Source organism: Tasmannia lanceolata, unplaced genomic scaffold (assembly GCF_043159265.1).
Source record: "Tasmannia lanceolata isolate RefF3 unplaced genomic scaffold, GAP_Taslan_0.1 ptg000002l, whole genome shotgun sequence".
Lineage (NCBI taxonomy): Eukaryota > Viridiplantae > Streptophyta > Magnoliopsida > Canellales > Winteraceae > Tasmannia > Tasmannia lanceolata.
Genome location: NW_027518679.1, coordinates 44510481 through 44535266, shown reverse-complemented (window position 1 = coordinate 44535266; position 24786 = coordinate 44510481). Strand labels below are relative to the sequence as shown.

Genomic DNA, 24786 nt, shown 5'->3' with positions numbered 1-24786 from the left:
ACTTTCTTTTCATGAAATGCACACATACCCAAGGATTTAAATGTCAGTTCCCGCCCCACCGAAACCGAAAAGTTTAGGTGGAAATTTCGGCCGAAATCATGTAAAACCTTGAGAAATTTTTTGTTTTTAAAAAAAAAAAAAAAAAAAAAAAAAAAAAAAAAAAAAAAAAAAAAACTCAACCAAAATGTACAAGATTCCGGTGGAAATTTCGGTAATTTTGGTGGTAATCTTTAACATTTTGGTGGAGATTTTATAAATAAAGGTGAAAAATGAAATTTCAGAATTTAGGCGAAATTTCACTGAAATCCTGTATTTTTTCGATCAATGTACTTTCAATTTTGGTCCAAACCAACACCGAAATATTTCGGCCAAAATTTAGGATATCCGCCGAAATTTAAAACTATGCACATATCTTCCTCAAGTAGTCACCAATTAAGGTAATAAAGTACTCCATATCAAGGTTTTAAATTTTGGTTTCGGTGTCAGTTTCGGGCCGAAATTTTGGCTGAAATCATGTAAAAATATGATTATAATTTCGTTTATTTTTTTAAAATTTCGGCGTCAATTTCGATTGAAATTTCATAAACTTCGGTGAAAATTATAACATTTCGGTGTACATTCTTAAAATTTCGGTGGAAATTTTGTAAAAAGTCAAAAAATGAAATTTCCACAGAAATTCCGGCAACATTTCGGTGAAATTTCGGTAAATTTTCGGCGAAATCTTGTAAAGAAACGACTTCATGTGAATTTTGTTTCAGTTTGTGCCGAAACCGAAACATTTCGACCGAGACGAAACGTTTCAGTCGAAATTTAAAACCACGCTCCATATCACCTCCTGATCTCACTAGTAATGGGCCCAAAACATCCAAGGGAACAGTCATGTATACCTTCACTGTGGTGTACATTGTTGTCCTGAACATAGTTAACAAAACGTGATAAGGCAAAAAAAACGGGAGGAAAAATCCAGATTTAATAAGTTTTGGTTTTTAAAAAATGTAATAGTCCCACATCGGAAGCGGAGAGAGAAAGTTCCAGGGTTATATGTTGTAGACCCCCATTCCCTGTGAAGACGCGTTTTCCTGCGGGAAGAACAAAACAGGGGAGGGCTGCGGCCTAGAACCGGACAATATCTACACGGTTGTGTCGGGGAGTTACAAATATGGTATCAGAGCCGTACCTCCTCTAGCACGATGAGCCAACGAGGACGTTGGACCCTTTAAGGGGGGTGGATTGTATTAGTCACACATCGGAAGCGGAGAGAGAAAGTTTCTAGGTTATATGTCGTAGACCCCCATTCCCTGTGAAGACGTGTTTTCCTGCGGGAAGAACAAAACCGGGGAGGGCTGCGGCCTAGAACTGGACAATATCTACACGGTTGTGTCAGGGCGTTACAAAAAAATGAAAAACGGATTAAAAAAGGGTATGTTTGCACGTGCTTGCGTATCTTTATACATGTACAGGTAACATCAAAATCCTAAAAATATCTCTCTACATGTAAAAGTTAACACCAAAATTTTTAGAAAAACATTGACTTAAACATAACAATTGTTCATGAGCCTAGATAAAAAGCCATACTAAATTGTAATTTTTATCAAAGTATTATGCATCTCGATTATCTACCCCATCTTGTTTAGTATCCTCAACTTCAATGTGAGCTGGAAGAGAACAAGTCATATGCTGCCATATTATATTCTTAAAGAAAACACTACAAAATTGGGATTTCATCTTTAAAATAAAGACAAAAGTGAAATTGACGGAAAATTTGGTCATTTCTATATTCTACAGAAAAAAGGAAAGGGAGGCATGTATGCAGCCAACAGGCTTATAGCAAAATAAAAGTAATGCATCGTTTTGCTTGGCAAATCTGGAAGGCCACAAACAACCGTGGAAGAGACATCATTGTATAAAAACAAAACTAATGTGGGAGAGAAAAGAGGGGAAAATCAGAAATCAAGATCAATATGAAAAAACAAGAAAAGAAAAAGGAATAAAACATGATTTCTTCAAGCATCTGAACAACGGAGAGAATGAAAAGATCAATTGATTAGGTGGAAATTTCGGATATCAGTGGAAATCTTAATATTTCAGGGGTAATTTTTTAAATTTCGGGGGAAATCTTCAACATTTCAGTGGAAATTTTGTAAAAAGGGGTGAAAAAAGAAATTTCGGAATCCTGTATTTTTACGATTCAATGTAGTTTCCGTTTCGGTCCAAACCGACACTGAAATATTTCTGCCGAAATATAAAACTATGATTGTGAGCAACGTATCCTTCCCAAAGAGAGGGTAGTGACGAAGTGGTCGTCGGAGAATCGTAGAGATGCCAAGAGTTCTGAGACCTTCATGTTGAAAGTATTGAGAAGTCCTAACAAGCTTGAGTTTTCTTCCATCCGAAGAGCATATGGTTACTTCTTGAGAAACAATTTTTTGGTTAGCAATTTCACCCCGTAGAGACTCGAGCTTGCATCAAATCTCAGTAGCCTTCTCTTCGCCGATTATGTGGTAAATAAACTCATCCGCCAAACGCATGCGAATTACACTAATTGCCTGCATATAAGCTCTTCCAAATCGACGTCGCTCATCTTTTCTGGTTTCTTACCTTAGCCCTAATAAACCCTTCACCAGACCTTGATGCAACTTCGTCATAGGATGAAGTTGCATGTCCCATTGAATTTCTCCATCTCGAACTTGGTGCTCGTCATCGCTGCAATCACAAAACCCGGTGGATCTGATACTACTCTGTAGAAAGCATCATATTTCTAATCTCTCAAAAGAGGATCAAACACGCTTTGCAGCAAAAGCAACAAGAAGAGATGCAAGAAATGCAATCACACAAAGTAAGAAATGCAAGATTTTGGTGGTTCGGCAACATGCCTTTGTCAGGGTGTTATATCACTGCCAGAAAAACTAAGCTCAAAGTGTGCATATCATTGTGGTTTCGGCTTGTGGTCTCGCACTACATATTCTTGTTTAATTTTAAATAATTTTCTGCACAGCTTTATAACAAATATATATAATCAAAATATGATATATAATGTTTCTAGCGTACAACGAGCCTCTTATTCCTAATAGTATCTCTTTGTCTATCATTTTTTTTATCTTCAATAAATTAAAAGTGTAAAAACAAGTGAACCACTAGAGAAATGAACAAAGTAGTATGTATGCAACTACAAAAGTAACACAATGTTATAAGGAAAGGTGGTACAAATAGTATACTATATATAAAATAAAATTGCAAAAAACGATAAAAAATAAGAAAATAGATGCACAACATCGAAGATAACGCCTAAAAAGGGTTGTTATATGATGGATGTGTTGAAAAATATCAGCAGGCAAAAGTACAAGTGGGGGATACTAGCTCAATGATCTAAACCACAAACAAAGAGATGTGGGCTATTCCATAGGTCCAGCTGCTCCTCCAGCCGCTGGTATTTCGCCCGTAATGGGTGTTTACCCGGAAGGGGTGAAATGAACAGTCTAAGTATGTATGCAACCACACAACACAAGGTTGTAAGGAAAGGTACTACAAGTAGTATATTATATATGAAATAAAATTGCAATAGAAAGAACGATAAAAAAAATAAGCAAATGTAAAATAAGAAAATAGATGCATAACTTCATAGATAAAGCCTACAAAGAGTTCTAATACAACAGATGCGTATATTTTTCAAGGAAATTATCAGCCGGCAAAAGTACAAGGGGCCGACTTACTCAATGATCCAAACCATTTATTTCCTCGGCCTTGCTACGGATTCATCAAAATCCAATCCCACTAGACGATTGTAACCCTCTTTATATTCACAGCCACAAATTGGAGGGTTAAAATCATTCGAGGGGAGTGGATTTTTATGCATGCTCTAATAGATAAATGGTTTGGATCATTGAACATGTGCCCCACTTGTACTTCAAACTTTAAAAAAATGTCCATGCATCATATTAGAACCCTACACCGAAAATACAAGTAAAACATCAAAAAATGAATACAAAACAAATCGTATACTAAAAATGAAAGATTAGAAAAATACAGAGAAGATATAATTCATATTTTATATGCTCTATAGCTAATCCACATATAAAGTAGAGAGAACATTAGGCCTTTTACCTCAAATAGAAAAAAGCCCCCACTTCAACAAATTTGCATTCGATAAGTCAATTCATGCTTCGATTTGGTCTTTTTAAGCTTTATTCAAGTATATTTTGGTGGGATTTGGTATACAACCCTTAATTCCGGCAAAAGCAATTGAAACTAAATTAAATGCTAAAAAGAAAAGGGAGGAAATAGGAATTCGTGTTGCATTGGCGGATACAACCGCCGATGTTACATTTAAGAAGTATAAACCTTCAGGGCTGATAAGATGCCATGCAAACATATGAACAATCTAAAGCTCAATACAATTGCTAAATTTGCACATGCAAACTACCATATGAAGCACTTCATAATGCAGTCATAAATCAAAACCAGACATCAATAACACATATGAAAACATATAATGAAAGGGGTCATACTGCTTCCGAAGGTTATCAAGCTTCAAATTCTCATAGAGTGCATGAAGGGAATCCAGTGTCTCCACCAAAAGCTGGGCATAGAATGACTTCTCTCGGGCATGTTCATCCAGTATGTATGAACCAGAGCGATCAGAATTGAACGAGACAGGTGCACAAGGAAAAGAAATTCCAGTAATAGAGGCAAATTTGCAGTAATTCATGTGAAACTTGCTGTTGATTAGAAACTCCCAAGTTGAACCAGGAATCATATTGGATTGTTTTTGAGGAATTAAACAAGAATTCCTGCATAGATGCATCACAACACTGACAAAAGAATCCCATTCTGCATCAACACCAGAATCAGCATTAGACAAATAGGCGGAAGCATTATCTCCCCAGAGAAGGGAAACAAAGTGATTGTATAAAGATGGATGTAGCCCCTCAGCCATTGCTGTGATGCAGTCATTTGCCAGAGTTGATGACGGGCTGCGTCGCAATGCACATCTAAACATCTGCAGAAACATCAAACATAGCAATGCCATTACACAGGCCGAAAGTAACAAATGGAACACCAAAAATCAATCCCTAAATAGAATAATGCAAGAAGATCAATTCCTAGATAGTACATATGGTGTTGTCTAAGTGAAACAATCCCAGAAACCATGCGTAAAAAAGTTACAAAACACTCAAAATCCAAATTGCATGGACATTATATTGCTTTTGTCTGGAATATAATCTCCTTGGTGCCTTGTCTATGTGCATAGTGAAGCTAACTCCTGGACAAGATGGCTTGAGACTTGAATTTAAGCATTCAAATAAATATCTTGGATTTGATGTCCTCTGCCTGACTGCACAGGTCTTACGTTTGAGAGATGAGTTCAAAGAAGTCTTTCCAGTTTCCACCAAATAACCCTTGAATACAGGGCGCCAAATATTTGTAAACACCAACCGCAGATAGCAGAACTATCAGAGACACTCACAGGAAAAATAATACATGAGAATTTCTCTTACCTTTGTTTCGACTGCTTATATAAGTACAGCAATGTGTTTGTGGTGTGTTATTATGCTAGATCCATGTGTTTGTGGTGTGTTATTATGCTAGATCTATGCAATGTGCTGCATCTATTCTATTCATAAGTCGTAACCTTATTCTTTTTCTTTAGAAACTTTTCATTAAGAATGCTTCAATTTATGTAGATATAGGGGTTATTATGGGGTTACTTCTTCTTTAGAGGGGTATGAGTGTAATTTTCTCTTTTGCAGTTACAAATGGCAAAATTGTGTTATTAATCAGTAAGGAAGGGATAGACTGGTCGACCACATCAATCTAATTCTCTCACACGTTTTCTCCCAAGTCTTCCATCTCTTCCTCCTTTTCTTCCATCTTGTTTCTCTTTCCTGTCATCCATCTCACAATTTATGCTTGGTATCAGAGCAAGAACTAAAGTACTCTCAATCCTGTAAGGCCCTGATCACAGCCCACTAATATTTGGTTTTTTTTTTTTTGAAAGATGACATATTTTCATTGATACTATAGAAAATTACAATGGGGACCAGGAGTCCCACCTGGCAATATATAGCATCAAATAAAACTGGCCAGGGCATACCTTGAGCCAAAAAGGGTAAATAAAACATATCGAATGCATTGCTCACAGTCCTTACCATAAGAAGCTTACCCCGACCATACCGAGGCAAACACCCTATCCTACAGTCTTTTCACCCTTCATCCAGCATCTCCCTCCACCAACAACCATCAAAATTTCAGGAATTTGTTCAAGACTCAAAGCCATCCCAACCCCGCCGAGTTCAACTAAGAGGAGCATTTCCCAAGCTCGTCCAGAAGGCTTTGGAGGTGGGAAGTCGGCAAACCCATGTCAACCTCTTCTGGATTTCTTTCCAAAAAGCCAAGGCTTGATCGAGTCTCAATTTCTTCCTCCAGATAGGAAATAGCTACCTCCTTCGAAAGGTCCCATAATCTCCTCCGGCGGCTCCTATCTTCTGGTAGATCTCCAGAGATCTCATGAAATGAGGGGGCGTTGATGGAGGCTATCCTTTCATCATAAGTCATTCTTCTCATCTTGTGAAGGATTTTTTCCAACACCATAATCTCCATGAGCAGCTTCCTACTGAAGCCTCCTGGACATGCAGATGATTCATGGCGGAAGGGATATTGTTCTTCCATCTTTACTTGCTTAGATATGAAGGATGCCCATAAAACCTTGCAAATTCTGCTCAGTTTTTACTTTAAGAGAGCCATCCCATCCAAAGGACCCTGCTCACCTTCCCAAGGTGAGAGTTGAAAGCAGTTGCATAGATCAGAGATTTGATGGTCGCTTGCATATTCCCCCGCCCACCTCACCTTTGACTCAAAACTAACTAAGAAAGAAATTTAGTAATAGTCCAATCCTGGACCCACCCCCTATCCAGTGCCAGGGTATAGACCCGAAACTAGGGGAATCCATTCAGGGCCCAAAACTATGAAATTAGCTGCATATGGGACCTAACCTACCAAATTTAGAAAAAGATTTTAGGAGCTTGAACAATCTGTTATTTATCTTCCTTGATCCTGATTTCGAAGCCAAGGTATTCTCCAGTATTTTCATAATTCCTTGAGAGCTTGGCCCCTTGGCTACTGGATTAGAACTATCATAGACACCTCCAGTGGCTCGATAGTCAAAGCTTTTTCTGACTCTTAAGTGCAGGCCAGCTGGCTTGGTATTCGTGTCCAAGCAATCAATTTTCCGCCCAGGGGTAGAGTTTCTAGGTTTAGGTATCTTGGGACTTACCGACAGATTTTCGGGTTGAGCCAAATGGGCTTTCTTGGGCGCACCGACCTGAAGATTTGATTGGGTAGATTTGAAATTTGAAATCCCTACGGGGTTCAATGGCTCGCCAGGCAAACACCCTTTCCTCGCCAGAGGTAGTTCCTCCGACGAACAAGAACCCAATCCAGGAATAGCTGGAGCGGGGGTTTCCTGCGAAAGCTCAACCCCAACGGTATAGGTCTGGTCTGAAATTTTGAGCTTAACACAAGAAGTAAGAAAGTGCCAGCGGGGAGCTACAATTTTGGCCGAGACATAACTCATGCAGTTTTGATGGTTACCTTCCATCTTGGTTTCTACAACCTTACGAAAGAGGGCACCTGGCGCCTCCACCGTTGAGACAACCCAGGCGTGCAATGGGATACCGAAAAAGCAAACCCAAAGAGCCTCCTCAGCCTGAATGAATTTTTTTTTCCATGGTGAGAGGGAGAGCAAGTGATTGTCCAAGGCCTCAGATCCCTTAGCAAGAATCTGTAATGCTTGAGACTCAGATTCAAACATAAAGAGAACTTCATTTGTCGCCAATATAGAGGGGCAATGTAAAGATGGGATTTCCCAGGACGCTTGTGCCCAATTCCAGAGCTCCTGCAAGGTCTCATTAGGATTCTTCGTTCTCCCTATCAGGCAAGCTCTAAGGAGCCCATACGTTTCTCCACTTCCCTACCCGCGATAGATAAAGATGGAAACCCTGAATTGTTATAACGGAGGATTTTACCCGAATCAGGCCAAGGGTCATCCTCACCACCATCGAGAACTTCCCTAGAAGATGAGCTAGTACGAGGAACCCACTTTAGGGGGATGCTGGCCCGGTGACACCAGCGACATTTCTCCCGCCATCTGAAATTAAGACATTGACAGGGAGAGCAAAACCAGGTTTGTTGTCTATTACGTTGGTCATGCCAGAGATTCACTGTGGGTTTCTCCCCTCCTCCCCGAGGTATACTTGGTGAGGGGGTCAGATTCGATCTAGATTGCTGACACCTTCTGCATCTATTCCTCCATCCAAAATTATGGTAATGACATTGTGGGGATCACCAATCCTCCGCCCGATTCAACCACATTTTTTCCTCAGCCCACTAATATTTGGTAGATCTCTTATTTTCTTCGTGGTTCGGAACCACCATGTAAGGTACTGATCCATTGATTGTCACAAGAAGCAGTTGGTTGATGGACATATTTTGAGGCCCTATACGTCTTGTCAAGCGAATCAAAGCGGTATGTGTTCACGAAATTTGGTGGTTTATTTCAGGGTATGTTTAGGGTTTTCTATTTTCTGTACTAAGAGTTGTTCTTTGTTCATGTGCTTTTGACCAAGAGGTTCCTTTCCCATGTATAACAAAACCATAAGGAGTCGTTTGGATACACGGGTTTTAGAATCCAGGTTTTTAGTTTGAAAACAGTGTAAAAGAGGGTTCATGACCAAGCTGTTGTACGCTGTCCCAACAGCGATTCTTGGACTTTAAGTGAGAAATTCATGTTTTAAAAATCTCTCCCGCATCCTAAATTTCTAAAACCTGGAAATATGGGAGGATCTGCTACTCTCCTGCCGACGGAAAGAAGGGTGAGAAGTCAAAAACGAGTAAAAAACGACAGCTGGTCCGCTTCTTCTCTTATGTCCTAGCTACAATTTTGAAGAAATCCAGAATTCTAAAATCCTCGTATCCAAACGGCCCCTAAAGTTTTATACCTAGATTAAGATCCTAAGGGGGGGAGGGTGAGATTTTTCGTTGGGTTTTTCCGAGTTTCAACATATTTTGTGATTTTTATTTACCCTATCAATCGTTGCCCTTTTTTGCTGAAATTTTAACCATGGATATCCCATATCATGAGCATAAAGCCTTGGAGTTTTGGCTTCAGATATCAACTCTATAGGGGCGATTTTTTCGTTGGGCGTTTTTTCAGAATTCCTAGCATGCCTGGAATCCAATTTTGGCCAGCCTTTGTGTAAATCTACAATAGGTCAGGTTTTCCCTTCGATTGTTTAGTGTATAAGTAATCCATTTTGTGTTTTCTCGGCCTCATAGTATGTGCCGGAACCCTAAATTATCAATGTTGTTTCAAAATATTATTTGATTACTATTGCTGGCATGAAGAGAAATGTCGAACAACAGCACTGATACCAATTCTACCAACACCAGAAGTTTCAGAATGGCTATGAATAGAGTGATGCCCCCTAAATAACATATCGGTGCCTATGGTCCTAGTTAAATTGAATGGACCAAATTATTTACAGTAGTTGCAAGCGGTAAAAATGCTGGTTAGATGACATGGAAAATTGGGGTATCTTACAGGTGACTCCTGGGCGACACTCTCCGGCGGCTTCACGATTCCCGCTTCCGACCATTCCCGGAGCCTTTGATTCCCGCTTTTGATTCCCGCTTTTTGATTCTCGCTCTGGCAACCTTGGTATAGATAACCTCTATACTACTCTTTACTACTTTCTTCAACTCCAAAGGCTTCAAGTGAAGTGAAGGCTTCTACTCCATTTCTTCACAACATTTACATACTCAAAATAGATCCCCGGTATACCTTCCTTTTATTCCTATTTAATTTGAATTGAATTTTAAAAACAATGAGTTCGGGACCTTCCACAGGAGCCTCCTTTATTGGTTCCGCATTCACTAGATCAGATGACCTGGGATAGGCTTACGGAATAGTATTGCCGGCTCAACGAAACAAACCAATTTGCGCTCTCTGTGATAAAGTTATATTGGGAGGACAATGAGGACAACCACTCCATTGGGTATGATGATCCCTCTTGCGAGAACCCTTAGGAGGATTCAGGAGAAGACGGTTGACCGATTGAGCGATGAGATTTGATTTGGACTTGTATTTTGTAATTTTTTCGATGTATTACACTAAATTTAATTTTTAAGCAATAAAGAGGTTTTTAAAATATTTGGCTCGTATATTTTTAAACAATTTCAAATTTTTGGGATTTTTTCAAATTTTTAACTATTAAAAAAAACTCCAGTTGTCGTAGTGTCTTTTCCTAAATGAAATGCCAAAACGCCGAAGTATTCCGTTCCACTGGCCAAAACGAAACGATGAATAAAACAACATCGATAACTAAGGCAAAGGGTTATCGCCGTGTGTTGGGAAAAGCCAAAGATATCAGATCTTAAAGTAAATATTGATGGGGCGTCTAAGGACAATCCAGGTTTACCTAGGGGTGGTGGAATCATTAGAAATTTTGAAGGTGACACTATATTTGGTTTCTCTCACTATTCAGGAGAAGTAGGGACCAATATCTAGGCGGAAATAAGTATTCAAGATGGCCTAAGATATTGTAAAGCCTTTGGTTTCTCAAATGTTTAAGTGGAATCTAATAGACTAATAGTAAGGACCTCATTGATATGATTTCCACTAACAAGGACCGCCCCCTCAAGGTCTATAAAGTATTACTGCCAGGAACTTAGACCACTTCACCATCACTTGAAGCTTAATTTGTCAGATCAGTTTAGTGAAGGAAGAATAATAAGTATTCTCAGTGTGGAGAGATCTTCCAAAGGTAGGTAAGGGTGCCGCGAGATGCGACTCCCTGGCATTCCAAGCATTCCTAAGGTAACAGGTTCATTCTATGAGTTTTGTTGATCTAAAGGTAAGGTGGCATGTCCCCCTCTTTGTACCATACTAATAAAATTTAAGGTGCCGGCCCAGGTTCCTACAAAAATTACGAGTTTGAAAAAAAAAATATCTTTGTCATGAGCCATTACTGAATGCTTTAAGTTTGTAATATATCCCCTGAATGATGGATTGTTAGCAAGTTGTCCTTCCCTAATTATTATTATTATTCATATATCATAGAACTATAAAAGCAAGTTGATTCTAATGAACTCAGAAGTCAATACAAATTTTGAAACATTTGAATATACGTCAGAATTGTGGAGAAAAAAAAGTAAACAAAAATAGACAATTTATAGCCTTCAATAGCCAAACAAGTAAGAGTCAGATGATCAAGCATCGTTCCAAGTTAAGTAAATATATGTTATAGATCATATCAAAATAGGTTATCACAATTTGCTACTATTTTTTTCATGATTTCTTATATTTTCTTCCAATGTCTCTGATGTGTGTCATGGATATTGAAAAGTGTATCCCACAATGGCGAGATTTGTCGGATTTTGAGGTGATCAAGACACATCTGTATCTTAAAAGTAATGAATGGAGACACTGTCTAAACTCATCCAATTGAAAATACAGAATATGAAAGCAATCATCAAAAAGTGATTATATATATATATATATATATATATAGTAGCATTCAATAGCCAAACAAGTAAGAGTAAGATGATCAACCATCGTTCCAAGTAAATATATGTTATAGATCTTATCAAAATAGGTTATCACAATTTGCTACTGTTTTTTTCATGATTTCTTATATTTTCTTCCAATGTCTCTGATGTGTCACATGGATATTGAAAAGTGTATCCCACAATGGCGAGATGTGTAGGATTTTGAGGTGATCAAGACACATCTGTATCTGAAAAGTAATGAATGGAGACACTGTCTAAACTCATCCAATTGGAAAAAATATATAATACAGAATATGAAAGCAATCATCATCAAAGAGTGATTATATATATATATATATATATATATATATATATATATATATATATATATATATATATATATCGTACGTTGTAACATTAGCAAAAAAAAATGAATGGTATAACATTAGCAAATTAGTTTGCATCAAACTGTAAGGAAGAATGGCGTACCTGGCCATTATTGACAATTACATTAATTCTTCCATCAACAGCATCTGCTATTCCTCTAATCTTCATGTCAAGGGAACTGCTTGCTAATTCTAAAGGCTCCCCAGTATTTGTAACTAAACCTTTCCCTAGAGAAGAAGGCAAATAATATCTACATAGGCATTGCTTTCCTGACTGCAAATTATCAAACAAACCCATAAAAGTCTGAACCAATAGAAAAAATCATACTTAGTTACAACAAGGTATTATTAAATAAGCATGCAATCCGTGTATGGAAATACCAAAATAAAAAATTAGTTTAAGCAAGGCAAAAGTAATGTGTTGCTTCAACAATTAGAAATGGAAATTGTTGATCAACACGTAGAAACGCGCGCGCGCACACACACACACACACACACACACACACACATATATATATATATATATAGAGAGAGAGAGAGAGAATATGGTTTGTGAGCAGCTGCTCAGATAGCTTATCTGAGCAGCTGCTTCAAAAACTCATGTGGCCCACATTTTTGGGGTGATCCAAAGCATTCATTTGAAAGGCCCTTCCATGGATAGGGTGTGTACCAAAAATTAGCCCTATAGGATCATCCTAACCCAATCAAAGGTGGGGGGGGGATGGAGAGACACTATTTCAGCCCATTTTTTCCCTCCACAAATGGCAGGGTTAGGATGATCCTATAGGGCTGATTTTTGGTACACACCCTATCCATGGAAGGGCCTTCCAAATGAATGCTTTGGATCCCCCAAAAATGTGGGGCCACATGTGTTTGTGAGCTCCTGCTCAGATAAGCTAATCTGAGCAGCTGCTCACAAACCAATTCTTCATATATATATATATATATATATATATATATATATATATATATATATATATATATATATATCTGTGTGTGAGCCTAAACTACAAATCAAATAAGGTTGTGACTGTGAGGAGGTACCAACAATATCTTGATTCAAAAATTCAAATGGAATCATAGAAAATAGATGATGTTGCATATCATCGTCATCATCATAATCATAATAACAACAACAACAACAACATTTAACCCAAAGAAGCCCTGATATTTGAAATTCTCCAGATGTTAGCTAGTTAAAATCAAATTTCACGGCAACCAGTTGTAGGTTTGGGGAAATGAATACGAGGGACTTAATATGAATTTTGATGGGTGGGTCTCATGCAATTGAAGTGAAAATCTCTACGGATTTGAACTCTTCCATTCTGGAAATTTCCAGATAGATACATGAATGAAAGATTATGGTTATAATTTGAAAAAATTACAGAAATTCTAAATAGAAATAGTGTTTCAAAGGGAGATGAGCTCCCCCCCCCTCAAGAAATTGTGGGCAGACTTCAACACTTTTCTGACGTCAAATCATGTTAAAAGCGCATAACCTACACGGGGGGCCGGGGGGGGGGGGGGGGGTGTTGAAAAAATCATCTCCCAAATTCCACGCAAAAAACCATGTTCGGTCTGAAAACAACAACACATTTCAAAAGTTTTTTTTTTCATTTTCCATCTGTCTTTTTTTTTCATGGTTGTTGAAGGGCCTTTCAAGTATATCACCACTCATAATCGAATGGGGTGGTTAGAATCCATCAAAAAACCTCTTTGGGCTAGAATTAGGGTTTCTTTTGTTCCCTAAAACCCTAAACAGAGGTTGAATTATGGTTATAATTTGAAAAAAATCACAGAAAATTCTAACTGGAAATAATGTTTCAAAAAGTCCACTCAGAAAACCATGTTCCATCTGAAACTAACAAACATATTTCAAAAAAAAATTTCATTTTCCATCTGTCTTCCATTTTTGTGGTTGTTGAGGGGCCTTTAAAGTATATCACACCTCATAATCGAATGGGACGTTTAGAATCCATCAAAAAACATCTTTGGGCTAGAATTAGGGTTTCTTTTGTTCCCTAAAACCCTAAACTGGTTTGTCATTCTTTCGTGCATGATCTCAAATTTTGGATCTACAACACAATTTGTGAGAACAACATCCTCCTTATCTCCCTAGTATTTAACCTCTACGTCTGCAGTATTCTTGCCTCTTGATTTTTCTACGATTTCACTCGGACCTAGGGCTAGAGAGACGTGTGTACCTGGTTAGAATCCATCAAATGAGTTTTCCCTTCGAAACTAAATCATCAGCTGCAACTGGTGGAACCACAACTACTTGTGCACGAAAACCCTGTCTGCCGATCCAGAATGAGGACTTATAGTCATGTTCCTAAAGTTTTTAGTCATCTGTCTAAAACCCTTCATCAATTCAAAAACATATATTCCTCAATGTTTAGCAAAGTACAAAAGACATCCCTTAGAAATTTTCACATGGCATTCATCTTGTAATACAAAGCAATGCAGGTTAGTGGATGTGAAAAAAGAAAAGGGTGCAAGTGATCAAATGAAGCAGAGTAGGTTAAGGTTTCAGGTACTGATTTCGGTAAGCGTTTCAGTCGTGATGGAAATGGAAATGGAAACATGTCGATTTTGGATGGAAATTTCTATGAAAATCCTATAAAATCACGGAAACATGAGGAAACATATACAAATGACGGACAACTAGTGACATGAGTTGTTACGCATGTCGGAAAATTCAGTACATATCACATTTCACATGTAATTCATATAAGTATGCATAAATAATACATATACCACATTTTACATCCTTCTTAAATTGGAGCCAATGGTCCCGGCAAGGCTCCAACCCACGTCCTTCGCTGCAATTCATATAAATATAATTATGTTGCATATACCAGTATAGTATACAACTAATACACTTACGCTTTTGGTTTAATATGTGTTTTGGTTTTGATAGGTATTTCAGTGAGGATAGAAATAGAAATATTTTGGTCATTTCGTTCCGTTTCAGGGGAAATAGAAACATTTTGGTCATATCGTGTTGGTTTTGGTGGAAATTTAAAACCATGGAGTAGGGTAGACCTTATGACAAATATTTAATGAGCCAAATGCTTAATTTCTGAGCATTTTCAGCTAGTGTTAAAATTTGCATTAAGTCAATGATCTCCATAAGATGCATCGCTGCTACAGTTTCTTACAATTAGATCCAAGGCATAAAAGCACAATATCCAGTATTCGTTTATGTGGCCAACCCAGGTGCAATGACCTAAGCCCAATAAAAAAATAATTGCAATGAATACTTCAGAGGTTTTGACAATTTGACACTCATATGAGTAGAACATAACAGCTAGAGGGATATGACCTGCTCACAAAAATAGCCAGCCAACTGTTCGGAATACAAGTTGGATTATAAATCCCAATTATGAAAATCAATAATAAAGCAATATAATCTTCAAGTCATTATTTTATAAGCAAAATTACCATCTGTCTTCAAAGTAATTAACATATGATACCCACTAAAAGATCCGGGCAATTGAGAGAATTTCTTGAAACATTCACAAGGTATCTACAAAATGTCAAATGTACTCAGGCAGAGAAGGGTAACAAAATTTCCAAAGACAAATACAGCATACCATAAGCAGCAACATAGGTAGAGCTTACATAAAGAAGAAGGTTGTTTTCGGTATCTAAGACGACGATGTCAGCAACTGGTAGCAGCCCAACTTTCATTCTGCAGTAAAGAAGCCAAGAGGAGAAATTTATGTCCTTAGTATCATGGTTTTAAATTTCGGCCGAAATACCGAAATTTCGGATTTCAGTTGGGACCGAAACCGAAATCACCCAAACCCGCAATTTCGGCTACCAAATTTCAGAACTGCTGGTAATTTTGGCAGAAATTTCGGTACAATAATGAAATTTTCTTTGATTTTTTACCGAATTTTGGCTGAAATTTTGGTATTTCGGCCGAAATTTCGGTTTCGGCTATGTCCGAAACCGAAACCGAAATTTAAATCCATGCTTGGTATACAAATGAAATTAGGAAACAAAAAATGAAGTACCACCACCTTGGACGTGTCACAATCACAGGTGCAGCAGTAACTGCAGGCATATTCCAGCCCATATGTGATTCAATGTCAAGAATCTCAGTATTTCTTTCATCCGTCTGAAGTCGTACAGAGAGTAATTTTTTCTGTTCTTGGAGCAGAAAACAAATAATAGGCACCCCATCATCATCGGTCGCCAGAAACACCTGAAACAGGATAGAAGAATAAGAGACAGTCATTAGCACTATCAACGACACTGAACAGCAAGAACAAAGCATTCATAAATGTAATAAAGAAAAGTTATATCCTTATTTCCCACAAGAAACTGTAAAAACAAAAATGCATGCAAAAAGGCATACCTCCAGTGCACCCAGGACGGACCTCATGAATTCACTATCTGAGCACACAAACGGTACTAGAATATGCACATGTGCCGAACACTTAACTTCCCACGTCAAAATTACATATTTGATATGCCTCAAGGAGAAGGCTAAGGGTCTTAATAAATTGTCATCCAGAACCAAAAACTTGGTAATGTGTTGTGTACTGACTTGGCTCCATAATGATTACAAAAGGAAAAACAAAGAAATGCCATGGATATAAAAAGAAAGTATGTTAAACACATAAAATCCATTTTATCGTGCCATTAGATACAATTTATATATTCTTAGTTTGGCAAAGTCCCTCCTACTTTCATATAAACTATGAAGAAGTTAGTTTCCAAATGTAGAGGGACTTTGAAGGATGGGTATGAACATAACTTCCATATTAAAATCATTGAAGAAGGATGAAAAGTTCCGCATGTGGAGTACTCCAAAAGTTCCGCATGTGGAGTACTCCAGTAGAAAACGCTTAATGTGAATTTGAATGTCTCTTACAAATAGATAAGGTAGGCAGTAGAGGAATTTAAAGAAACGAATACGGGCCCCCTTCTCTCCCCTTACTGAAAAGGACCATCATTTTATGCCCTTGAGCTAAAAGCAATTGTCTAGACTAGCCAAATAACAGTAGGAAAGGTTTTTTCTATCCACTGGCTCGAGTTTGACTGTTGCAGTACATATCATCTAAGAAGCACATGCCCTTGGTCGGCCAGGATGGGTATGAACATAATATCACCTTGTCAAAAACCTTATACTTAAAAGATCCCTCGCGACTAGACAGAAGCAAATGTACCTCAGATCTCCTATTAAAAAATCATCTATGAATAATATTCATATTATTTTTTTTATGAGTAATATTGATATTGACATTGACATCTCTACAGGTACTGTAGATCCCAACGAGTTAATCAAATATAATAAAGCAAGTCAAAAATATAAGCACTTGCAATGAACATCTAATAATATATAAGTAAAACAGAATCCTGCACTCTGTGAGTGCGCCACGTGGCAATCCCTTTGTATCCTGTTTTTATATTTTTCCCGTTTTCCTCCCCTTTTTACACTCTTTCTTCTGAAACCAACATTTCGGTCATATCGTGTTGGTTTCTGGCAACCCCTCTGTATCCCGTTTTCCTCCCCTTTTTATTACAATACAGAATTTTTGGCTGAGTTCTATCAATCTTCTATGGGTTTGAGGTCCGTAAAACAGATTGCAAAAAAAGGATTCCATCCGAATCACCTTAGGCTCTCTCTCTCAGTGAGAACTTCTTGCTTTAATGTATTTCCTTCTCAATTTTTGGCTTTGGAAGGTTTTATATGTAGGAAATTTATAATGCTTTTGGTTTGAAGATATATTTTTCGTTCGCTTCATTTGATTCTTTGTTTTTCTTTGTTTTTCGTTCCCATGCAACGCAAGGTTCTGCAACTAGTTTTTATTAATAGTCTGGTACGGATCCCTCTAAACCCCAACTAAGCCACCAAAAATATCGAATGCATAAGCAAAACTACCAAGTCTAACTTGAACAAAAGAAGTCAGTAGAGTATGAAATCATCGTGGGAAGTTTGATTGGTAAACAACATAATCAGTTTCGGCAATATGTTGCATGGTGCACAGCATGAAACGTTAGTGGGAATTCCTAATATTTGGTCTAAGTGTTTTCTTTCTTGTTTTTTGGGTTTTGAGGAAAGGTGGCATCTCCTCCTCTTGTATCTTTTGCCTATTATCAAAAAAATTTAAGGTGCCGCCCGGGTTCGTAGATAAATTCCAAGTTTAAAAAAAAAAACAGCATAAAATGTAACAAGTAGTCAACTGAGCAAACTAACACCTTACTAGCAGCAAACTGGGAACACTTTTCTTTCCATATCCTTTGCAAAGAGAACTGTTTTGATAGCACCCCAGTAGTAACTGCATCAACTGTTGTACTTGCAAAGACTGTGTCAACATTGGGATTTACAATTTCAACGAGCCATACAGAATGCTGCATCTTTCCTGCCCAAGAAAGAAAAAAAATTGAAGAATGCATAAAAGAGGCAATGTATGCAAGAATGATAGTATAAGTGTGAACGAACCTTTATGATATGATGCCACCAGAGGAATCGCATCATTAGTCCATATTATTCTTTCATCAAAATCTGTTATAGGGTTTAGCGTGCCCTTTTCTAGGGTGTAAATTGCCTGCCAAGGTAGTAACTCAAACAATGTCATAGAAGACCTCATACAATGGAAGAATATAAACGTAGAAAAAAGGCTATAATGCCTGTGCTTACTAAAGATCCAAATTAAGCAAAAAACAAAATCATCAGGTTGAAATAACAAGCATGAAACCATAATGCAATGGCAAAATATAGCATTAGGTATTTTTAACAGAATTTCATAAGGTTGAAATCAATTGAAATTACTTTCAATATGACTATAATAATGGGATTAGATTCAACTACTTTTGTTAAATGTATTGACGCCACTTAAAAGGCATTTTAGACTTTTGTCTTATATTAATATATATGCTATAGCTTATCTAAGCTTATCTAAGCTATATCTAAGCTATAGCTCAAAAACACGTGGCCACACATTTTTTGGGGGATCCAAAGCATTCATTTGGAAGGCCCTTCCATGGATAGGGTGTGTACCAAAAATCAGCCCTATAGGATCATCCTCACCCAATCAATGGTGGAGTGGAAAATGGACAGACACCGTGTGTCCATGTTTCTGCCCATTTTTTCCCTCAACAGATGGCAGGGTTAGGATGATCCTATAGGGCTGATTTTTGGTACACACCCTATCCATGGAAGGGCCTTCCAAATGAATACTTTGGATCCCCAAAAAATGTGGGGCCACATGTGTTTTTGAGCTATAGCTTATCTAAGCTATAGTTTAGGAATAGGGGTGAGCATTATTCGGTTATAACCGAATAACCGAACCGAACCGATTTGGTCGGTTTGGTTCGGTTTTATCCATTTCGGTTCGGTTTCGGTTTCGGTTATCTAAAAAAAAAATCGGTTAACCGAAATAATGGATGAAACCATTTTTTTTTTCCAAAAAAAGTTGCTTTATGTGCACTCTGTGGGATGATCAAAACCATCCATTTGATTGATCACAACTTAATTAGGTTGTGCTCAAAAAATCATTTTGATCGGATGATCCTAGCCCTCCGATCCAAGCCAAAATTTTACCTTTTTCCCTCTTTTCCTCTCACAATTCGGTTATTCGGTTATAACCGAATAACCGAATTTGTAATCGGTTCGGTTTCGGTTCGGTTTCTCATAAATTCGGTTTCGGTTTCGGTTCGAATTTTGGGAAACCAAAATAAATTCGGTTTTAACATTTCAGTTTTTTCGGTTCGGTTTTAACCGAATAACCACCCCTACTTAGGAACACTTTCCTCATATATATATATATATATATATATATATATATATATATATATATATTGAATTGTGGGAGGTGTGTGTGCAAGTTACTGTGCGCAACTATCTCACGCCATTCTCTAACTCTTAACTCTCTCTATCTCTCTCTCTCTCTCTCTCTCTCTCTCTCTCTCTCTCTCTCTCTCTCTCTCTCTCTCTCTCTCTCTCTACACCATGTAGCCATCTAACATGGTATCAAAGCTTCAAAGTTGAAGATTGGGTCTCTCTCCCTTGAAGAAATCATCCTCTTCTCAAACCTAACCCTAATCCTAGAAACCCTAAAACTCTAACCATACAGCACCTGCCCTTCTTCCTTAACCCTAAACCTAATCCTTATCAAGTATACTCCTACTCACACACTAACCCTAATCACACCGCTCCTTTCCTTTTTCCATAGTATCGTACAACCCTAAAACCTTTTTTTACACTCCCAAACTCAATCGCACCCCACCCCTTTTACTCCATCAGTGTCGTACAGCACTAAAACTCCCTTTTTTGTGGATTTTTACACCCGTCAAGCCATTCGCACCCCACCCTATTCATCCAATCAGTGCCGTCAAACCCTAAAACTCAATTTTTGGAGACTTTTATAAACCCATCCTTTCTACTCTAAGAGTGTTGTTCATCATTAATCCTTCTTTAAACCCTACAATAATATCCCTAATCCGTTACTTCCTACAAATCAGTCCCTAAACTACCTTTAATCTACTTCAGACCCTTCGTATTCATGGTATAAACTGATATTCTTTGAGATTTATCATCTCGTGGTTGGTTCGGGGCAACCGTTTGGTGATTTTTTCTAATATTGGAGGCATAAGTTTGTGGTGTTGACGCCTCCTTTTTATTCCGGAACCGTGTGTTACTGTGTGAGATAGCATCTGTGGGTGTTGTTGTTGGTGATGTGTTTGTGATTTGATGGTGATCGGTTCTTGCTGTGAATTTGTCTTTGGATTGATGTTTCAGAAAGTGATTGTTGGTACATTTGTTTATGGATTTGTAATTATTTGTGTTTGGTGGTGACTATTGTTGGTGCTGGTGGTGTTTGGTGGTGACTATTGTTGGTGTTGTTGTTGGTCGTAGCGTGGTTGGTGATTGTTTGTCGTGGGCTAGTGGTGATTATTGTTGTCTATGAGCTTGTGGATTTGTTATGTCGTTGATTGGTGGATTTGTTGGTCGTCGGTTGGTTGTTGTCTGTGGATTTGTGGTTGTTGGTGGTAGTGGAGTTGTTCATTACTGTTGGCGAATTGGTGGTTAGCCTTTGTTTTGTGATTGATGATTCTTGGGTGTTTGGTGATGTTATTTGAGGCTTGGCGGTGCCCTAGTTGCTTTTCTTTGGCTTCGTTGGTAGTGGTGCTCGCCTCCTCGAGTTTGTGATTGGCTTTTCTTATTGTTGGTGGTTGACGGCTAATTTCTGACATTCCTCTTGTTAGTTGCTTGATGTTGCGTTGATAGTGTTACTTTCGTGTGTATTGGATGTTGCTTGCTGCTAGTTGTTCTCAGCATTCTTGTTGTGTTGTCGTCTGCTATTGGTTGTTGGCATGGATCCGGTCGATTCATCTTCGCAGTAAATGGCCTCCCTAAATATAGATTTGGTCCCTTCCTCTGTTACTACTTCTACTTCTAGTTATTCCTACGTGGAGGGCCCTCTTCATATGACCTCCATAAGCTTGATGAGCAAAATCATCCTCCTTGGCAGAGGGCAGTTCATACATATCTCCTTGGTCGGGGTAACGTTCGCTTTATTGAGAGTGCCTCCTCACCCACCACAGATCCCTCCTATGCGAGATGGAAACAGGAGAATGTCATGATTCGTTGTTTTCTGTGGAGTGTTATGGAACCCCAGGTGGCCGCTAATATGATGTATCTTGATTCCTCTAAGAAGGTTTAGGGCCATGCGGCAACGCTGTACTCCGGTGCCTATAAAGTCACTCGGATGTGTGATCTTTTCTCTGAACGGCTTGGTTTCCATCGGGGGGAGATGACCACTGCAGATCATTACGGTTCTTATGTGGTTCTTTGTCAGCAATTTGACAGGCTTAGGCCGTTCACAGTAGATCCTGTCATTCTTGCCAAGCAACAGCAGGACTTGTGTGTTGTTCGCTATCTTGACTCTTTGGGCCTCGACTATCTTCAGCTACGCCAGCAGATCGTCAGCTCTAGCTCTTTACATCTCTTGCTAACACGTTCTCTCATGAGCAACGTATGAGGGGTACTCCGATCAGTGCTCCGCATATTGATGGGTCTATACTTGCTACTTATACTCGTGTTGATCGCGGGTGCAGTTTTGGTAGATTTGGCCATGGTCGTGATGGTGGTGGTCGTGGTCGTGGCCATGGTCGTGATGGTTTTGACCGTAGTCGTGTTCGTGATTAAGTGGGAGGTCATGGTCGTGGGTCTCGTTAATGTACCCATTGTCGTATGGATGACCACAGTATTGACTATTGTTATGATCTACATCCTGAGCTCCGTCGTCGCTGTACTTCTGCTGCTTTGGTAGCTTCTAATGCTACCCAGCCTGCTCCCGCTGCATCGCCTTCTAGTGACTCCATGGTGGTTAGTCGTAACGACTATGAGGAACTTATGCGCATCCGTAATAAAGGCAAGCAGCCTATAGCCACAATCGCTAAACCAGGTAGCTCATCCTATTTTCTTTCTGGTTCTGCCTCTGGATCATGGCTCATTGATTCAAGAGCATCTCACCACATGGCTGGTAATTCTCATATTCTTTCCTCTTTCCAATCAAATGTCTCTAGGATCCCTACTACCGTTACATTAGATGATGGAACCAAATCCCCTGTCTCTGGGATTGGCATGGTGTCCATCTCTAATGGCATTCATTTATCTTCGGTTTTGTATGTTTCTTCATTTCCTGTCAATTTGTTATATGTGCGTAAATTAACTGAATCTCTAAATTATCCTGTTTCTTTCTTTCCATCTTATCGTATTTTTCAGGATCTGAAGACTGGGACAAGCATTGGTTGGGGCCACGAGGTTGGTGGCTTGTACTAGCTTGATTCGACCCCTGCTGGTGTTGCTCTTTGAACATCTACTAATGCCTATCAGTGGCACTGTCGCTTGGGTCATCCTTCTGCAAAAAAGCATCGCAAATCACCTTTTCTGACTGGTTCCTTTGAGTCGTAGTCTTATGAGTTGGGAGAACACCCTCACGTGTCCTTTCCTTCACGTGGTAGTCATAGGTCGTCGCGTCCATTTGAGCTTGTTCATTCAGATATTTGGGGCCCCTCTAGCACTGTTTCACTATATGGTTTTAGTTATTTTGTTATCTTTGTTAATGATTATTCTCGTGCTACATGGTTATTCCTGTTAAAAGATAGATCTAAAGTTTCTAATGCATTTAAAAAAATTTACTTTGAAATTGCGAATCAATTTAAATGCTCAATTTCTGATTTGCGTACTAATAATGCAAAAGAATATTTTTCTAATTGCCATGGCTTTAATGATTTTTTTAATTCACGAGGTATCATATATCAATCTTCTTATGCATACACTTCGCAACAGAGGAAGATAAGGTACTTACTAGATATGACTCGTACCATCATATTCCAGATGCGCGTTCACAAAAATTATTGGGGAGACGCTGCTCTCACGGCGTGTTTTTTTAGCAAATCGGCTTCCCTCTTCTGTCTTGTCGAATCAGACACCATTTTCTGTTTTATATCCATTAGGTGATCCTTTTCCTTTGATCGCGCGTGTATTTGGGTGTACAAGTTTTGTCCATCACTTAGCTCCTGCTCGTGACAAGCTAGATCCACGAGCAGAAAAATATATCTTTTTGGGCTACTCTCATACTAAAAAGAGATACAAGTGTTACGGTCCTCGACTGCGGAAATCTTTGTTTCTGCAGATGTCACCTTCTTTGAGGATACCTCTTATTTTTCTGATCCGTCTCCGGCTACGATTGAGGGGCCCAACCTATTCTTTCCGTCGACGCCCTTACTGACCTCTCCAGTGACGAGTGATTCTTCTCTTCTTATTATAATCCAAGGCATGGTACCATTGAAAGCCCATTCTTTCGTTTCTCACTTTCACCTGGAAGATATAGGAGCGAAACAATCAACCTATTGATATTGGAAGACCAAAATGATTCTTTCAATGTATCATTTCTGGGTCCAATGGAATTCATATCATGACAATACTAGGTAAGTATAGATATCATGATGGGAAAAGTTGATCGTTGAAATGATAATTGATACGACAGAAGTACAAGCTGTCAATTCTTTTTCCACGAAAAGTAAGAAATTCCGCGTATTTTGACCAATTCAAGGTGAAAAATGGGGTTGCTCCCTCAGCAAAACTAGGATAAAGTTGAGCCAAAAGATCCTGATTCAAGATAAACTCATGAAGAAGTGGTATCTCTTTAGGATCCACTCTAGCATCTATAAATTCAATAATTGTTGTTTTTCCAATATCCGCGGATTCATCAAATTTTTTTCTCCCTCATAGAGGAAATAAGGTGGTGGCTCATAACAAATTAAAAGTTGCTCCGGCTACTCAGTCTAGAGCCTTGAGCATTGTACAAGGACGTGCTGATTGTGAACCTAATATTGGGTTATTTACACAGAGGGACGGAAAAAATTGCGGAAAACCGAACAATTATACAATATCTGCCGTATGTACCTCAATATCCACGGGTTTATTAGCTAAATGGCAATTGGCACATACAATACGCCCAGTTGCTTCTCATGGATTTTCATAACCCTGCTGCGCAAAAATAGGATATGCAATTGACTACTGCGGAGCAATCGCCATCTGTGCCTAGAGTATACACTCGAGGACAGCGCCAGGTTATTCTTCCTACTGCCAGGCCACCATCTCAGATAGCAGATCCTAGTCCTCAGTCAGATCAATCTCAATCAGGTACTTCTTCTCTTTTATCCGATTCGCCTATTGCTTCTCGCACTCGCACTACGGCCCATCCTATTTCACAATTTGTTGCTTATGAGCATCTCACACCTTCATTACGTTCCTTTGTCTCTAGTGTTTCTTTTGTCTCTTTGCCTAAAACAGTTTCAGATGCCATGGCCCATCATATTTGGCGGGCAGCGA

General features: G+C 38.6%; 1 protein-coding gene across 4 annotated transcripts in view; it reads right to left on the bottom strand.

Moving 5' to 3' along the window:
• EMB2771 (E3 ubiquitin ligase) overlaps positions 1 to 24786 on the bottom strand; it is a 112839-nt gene that overhangs the window by 62997 nt on the left and 25056 nt on the right. For 3 of the 4 annotated variants that reach the window (XM_077376910.1, XM_077376913.1, XM_077376911.1), the window contains 6 exons: positions 18385 to 18490; positions 18141 to 18304; positions 15956 to 16140; positions 15552 to 15621; positions 12031 to 12201; positions 4506 to 4996 (listed from right to left, as the gene is read on the bottom strand). In XM_077376910.1, coding sequence (XP_077233025.1) covers positions 4506 to 4996; positions 12031 to 12201; positions 15552 to 15621; positions 15956 to 16140; positions 18141 to 18304; positions 18385 to 18490 — 1187 coding nt within the window. Of the gene's footprint in view, positions 1 to 4505; positions 4997 to 12030; positions 12202 to 15551; positions 15622 to 15955; positions 16141 to 18140; positions 18305 to 18384; positions 18491 to 24786 lie in introns of those variants that run through there. The other variant, XM_077376912.1, reaches the window with a different exon arrangement.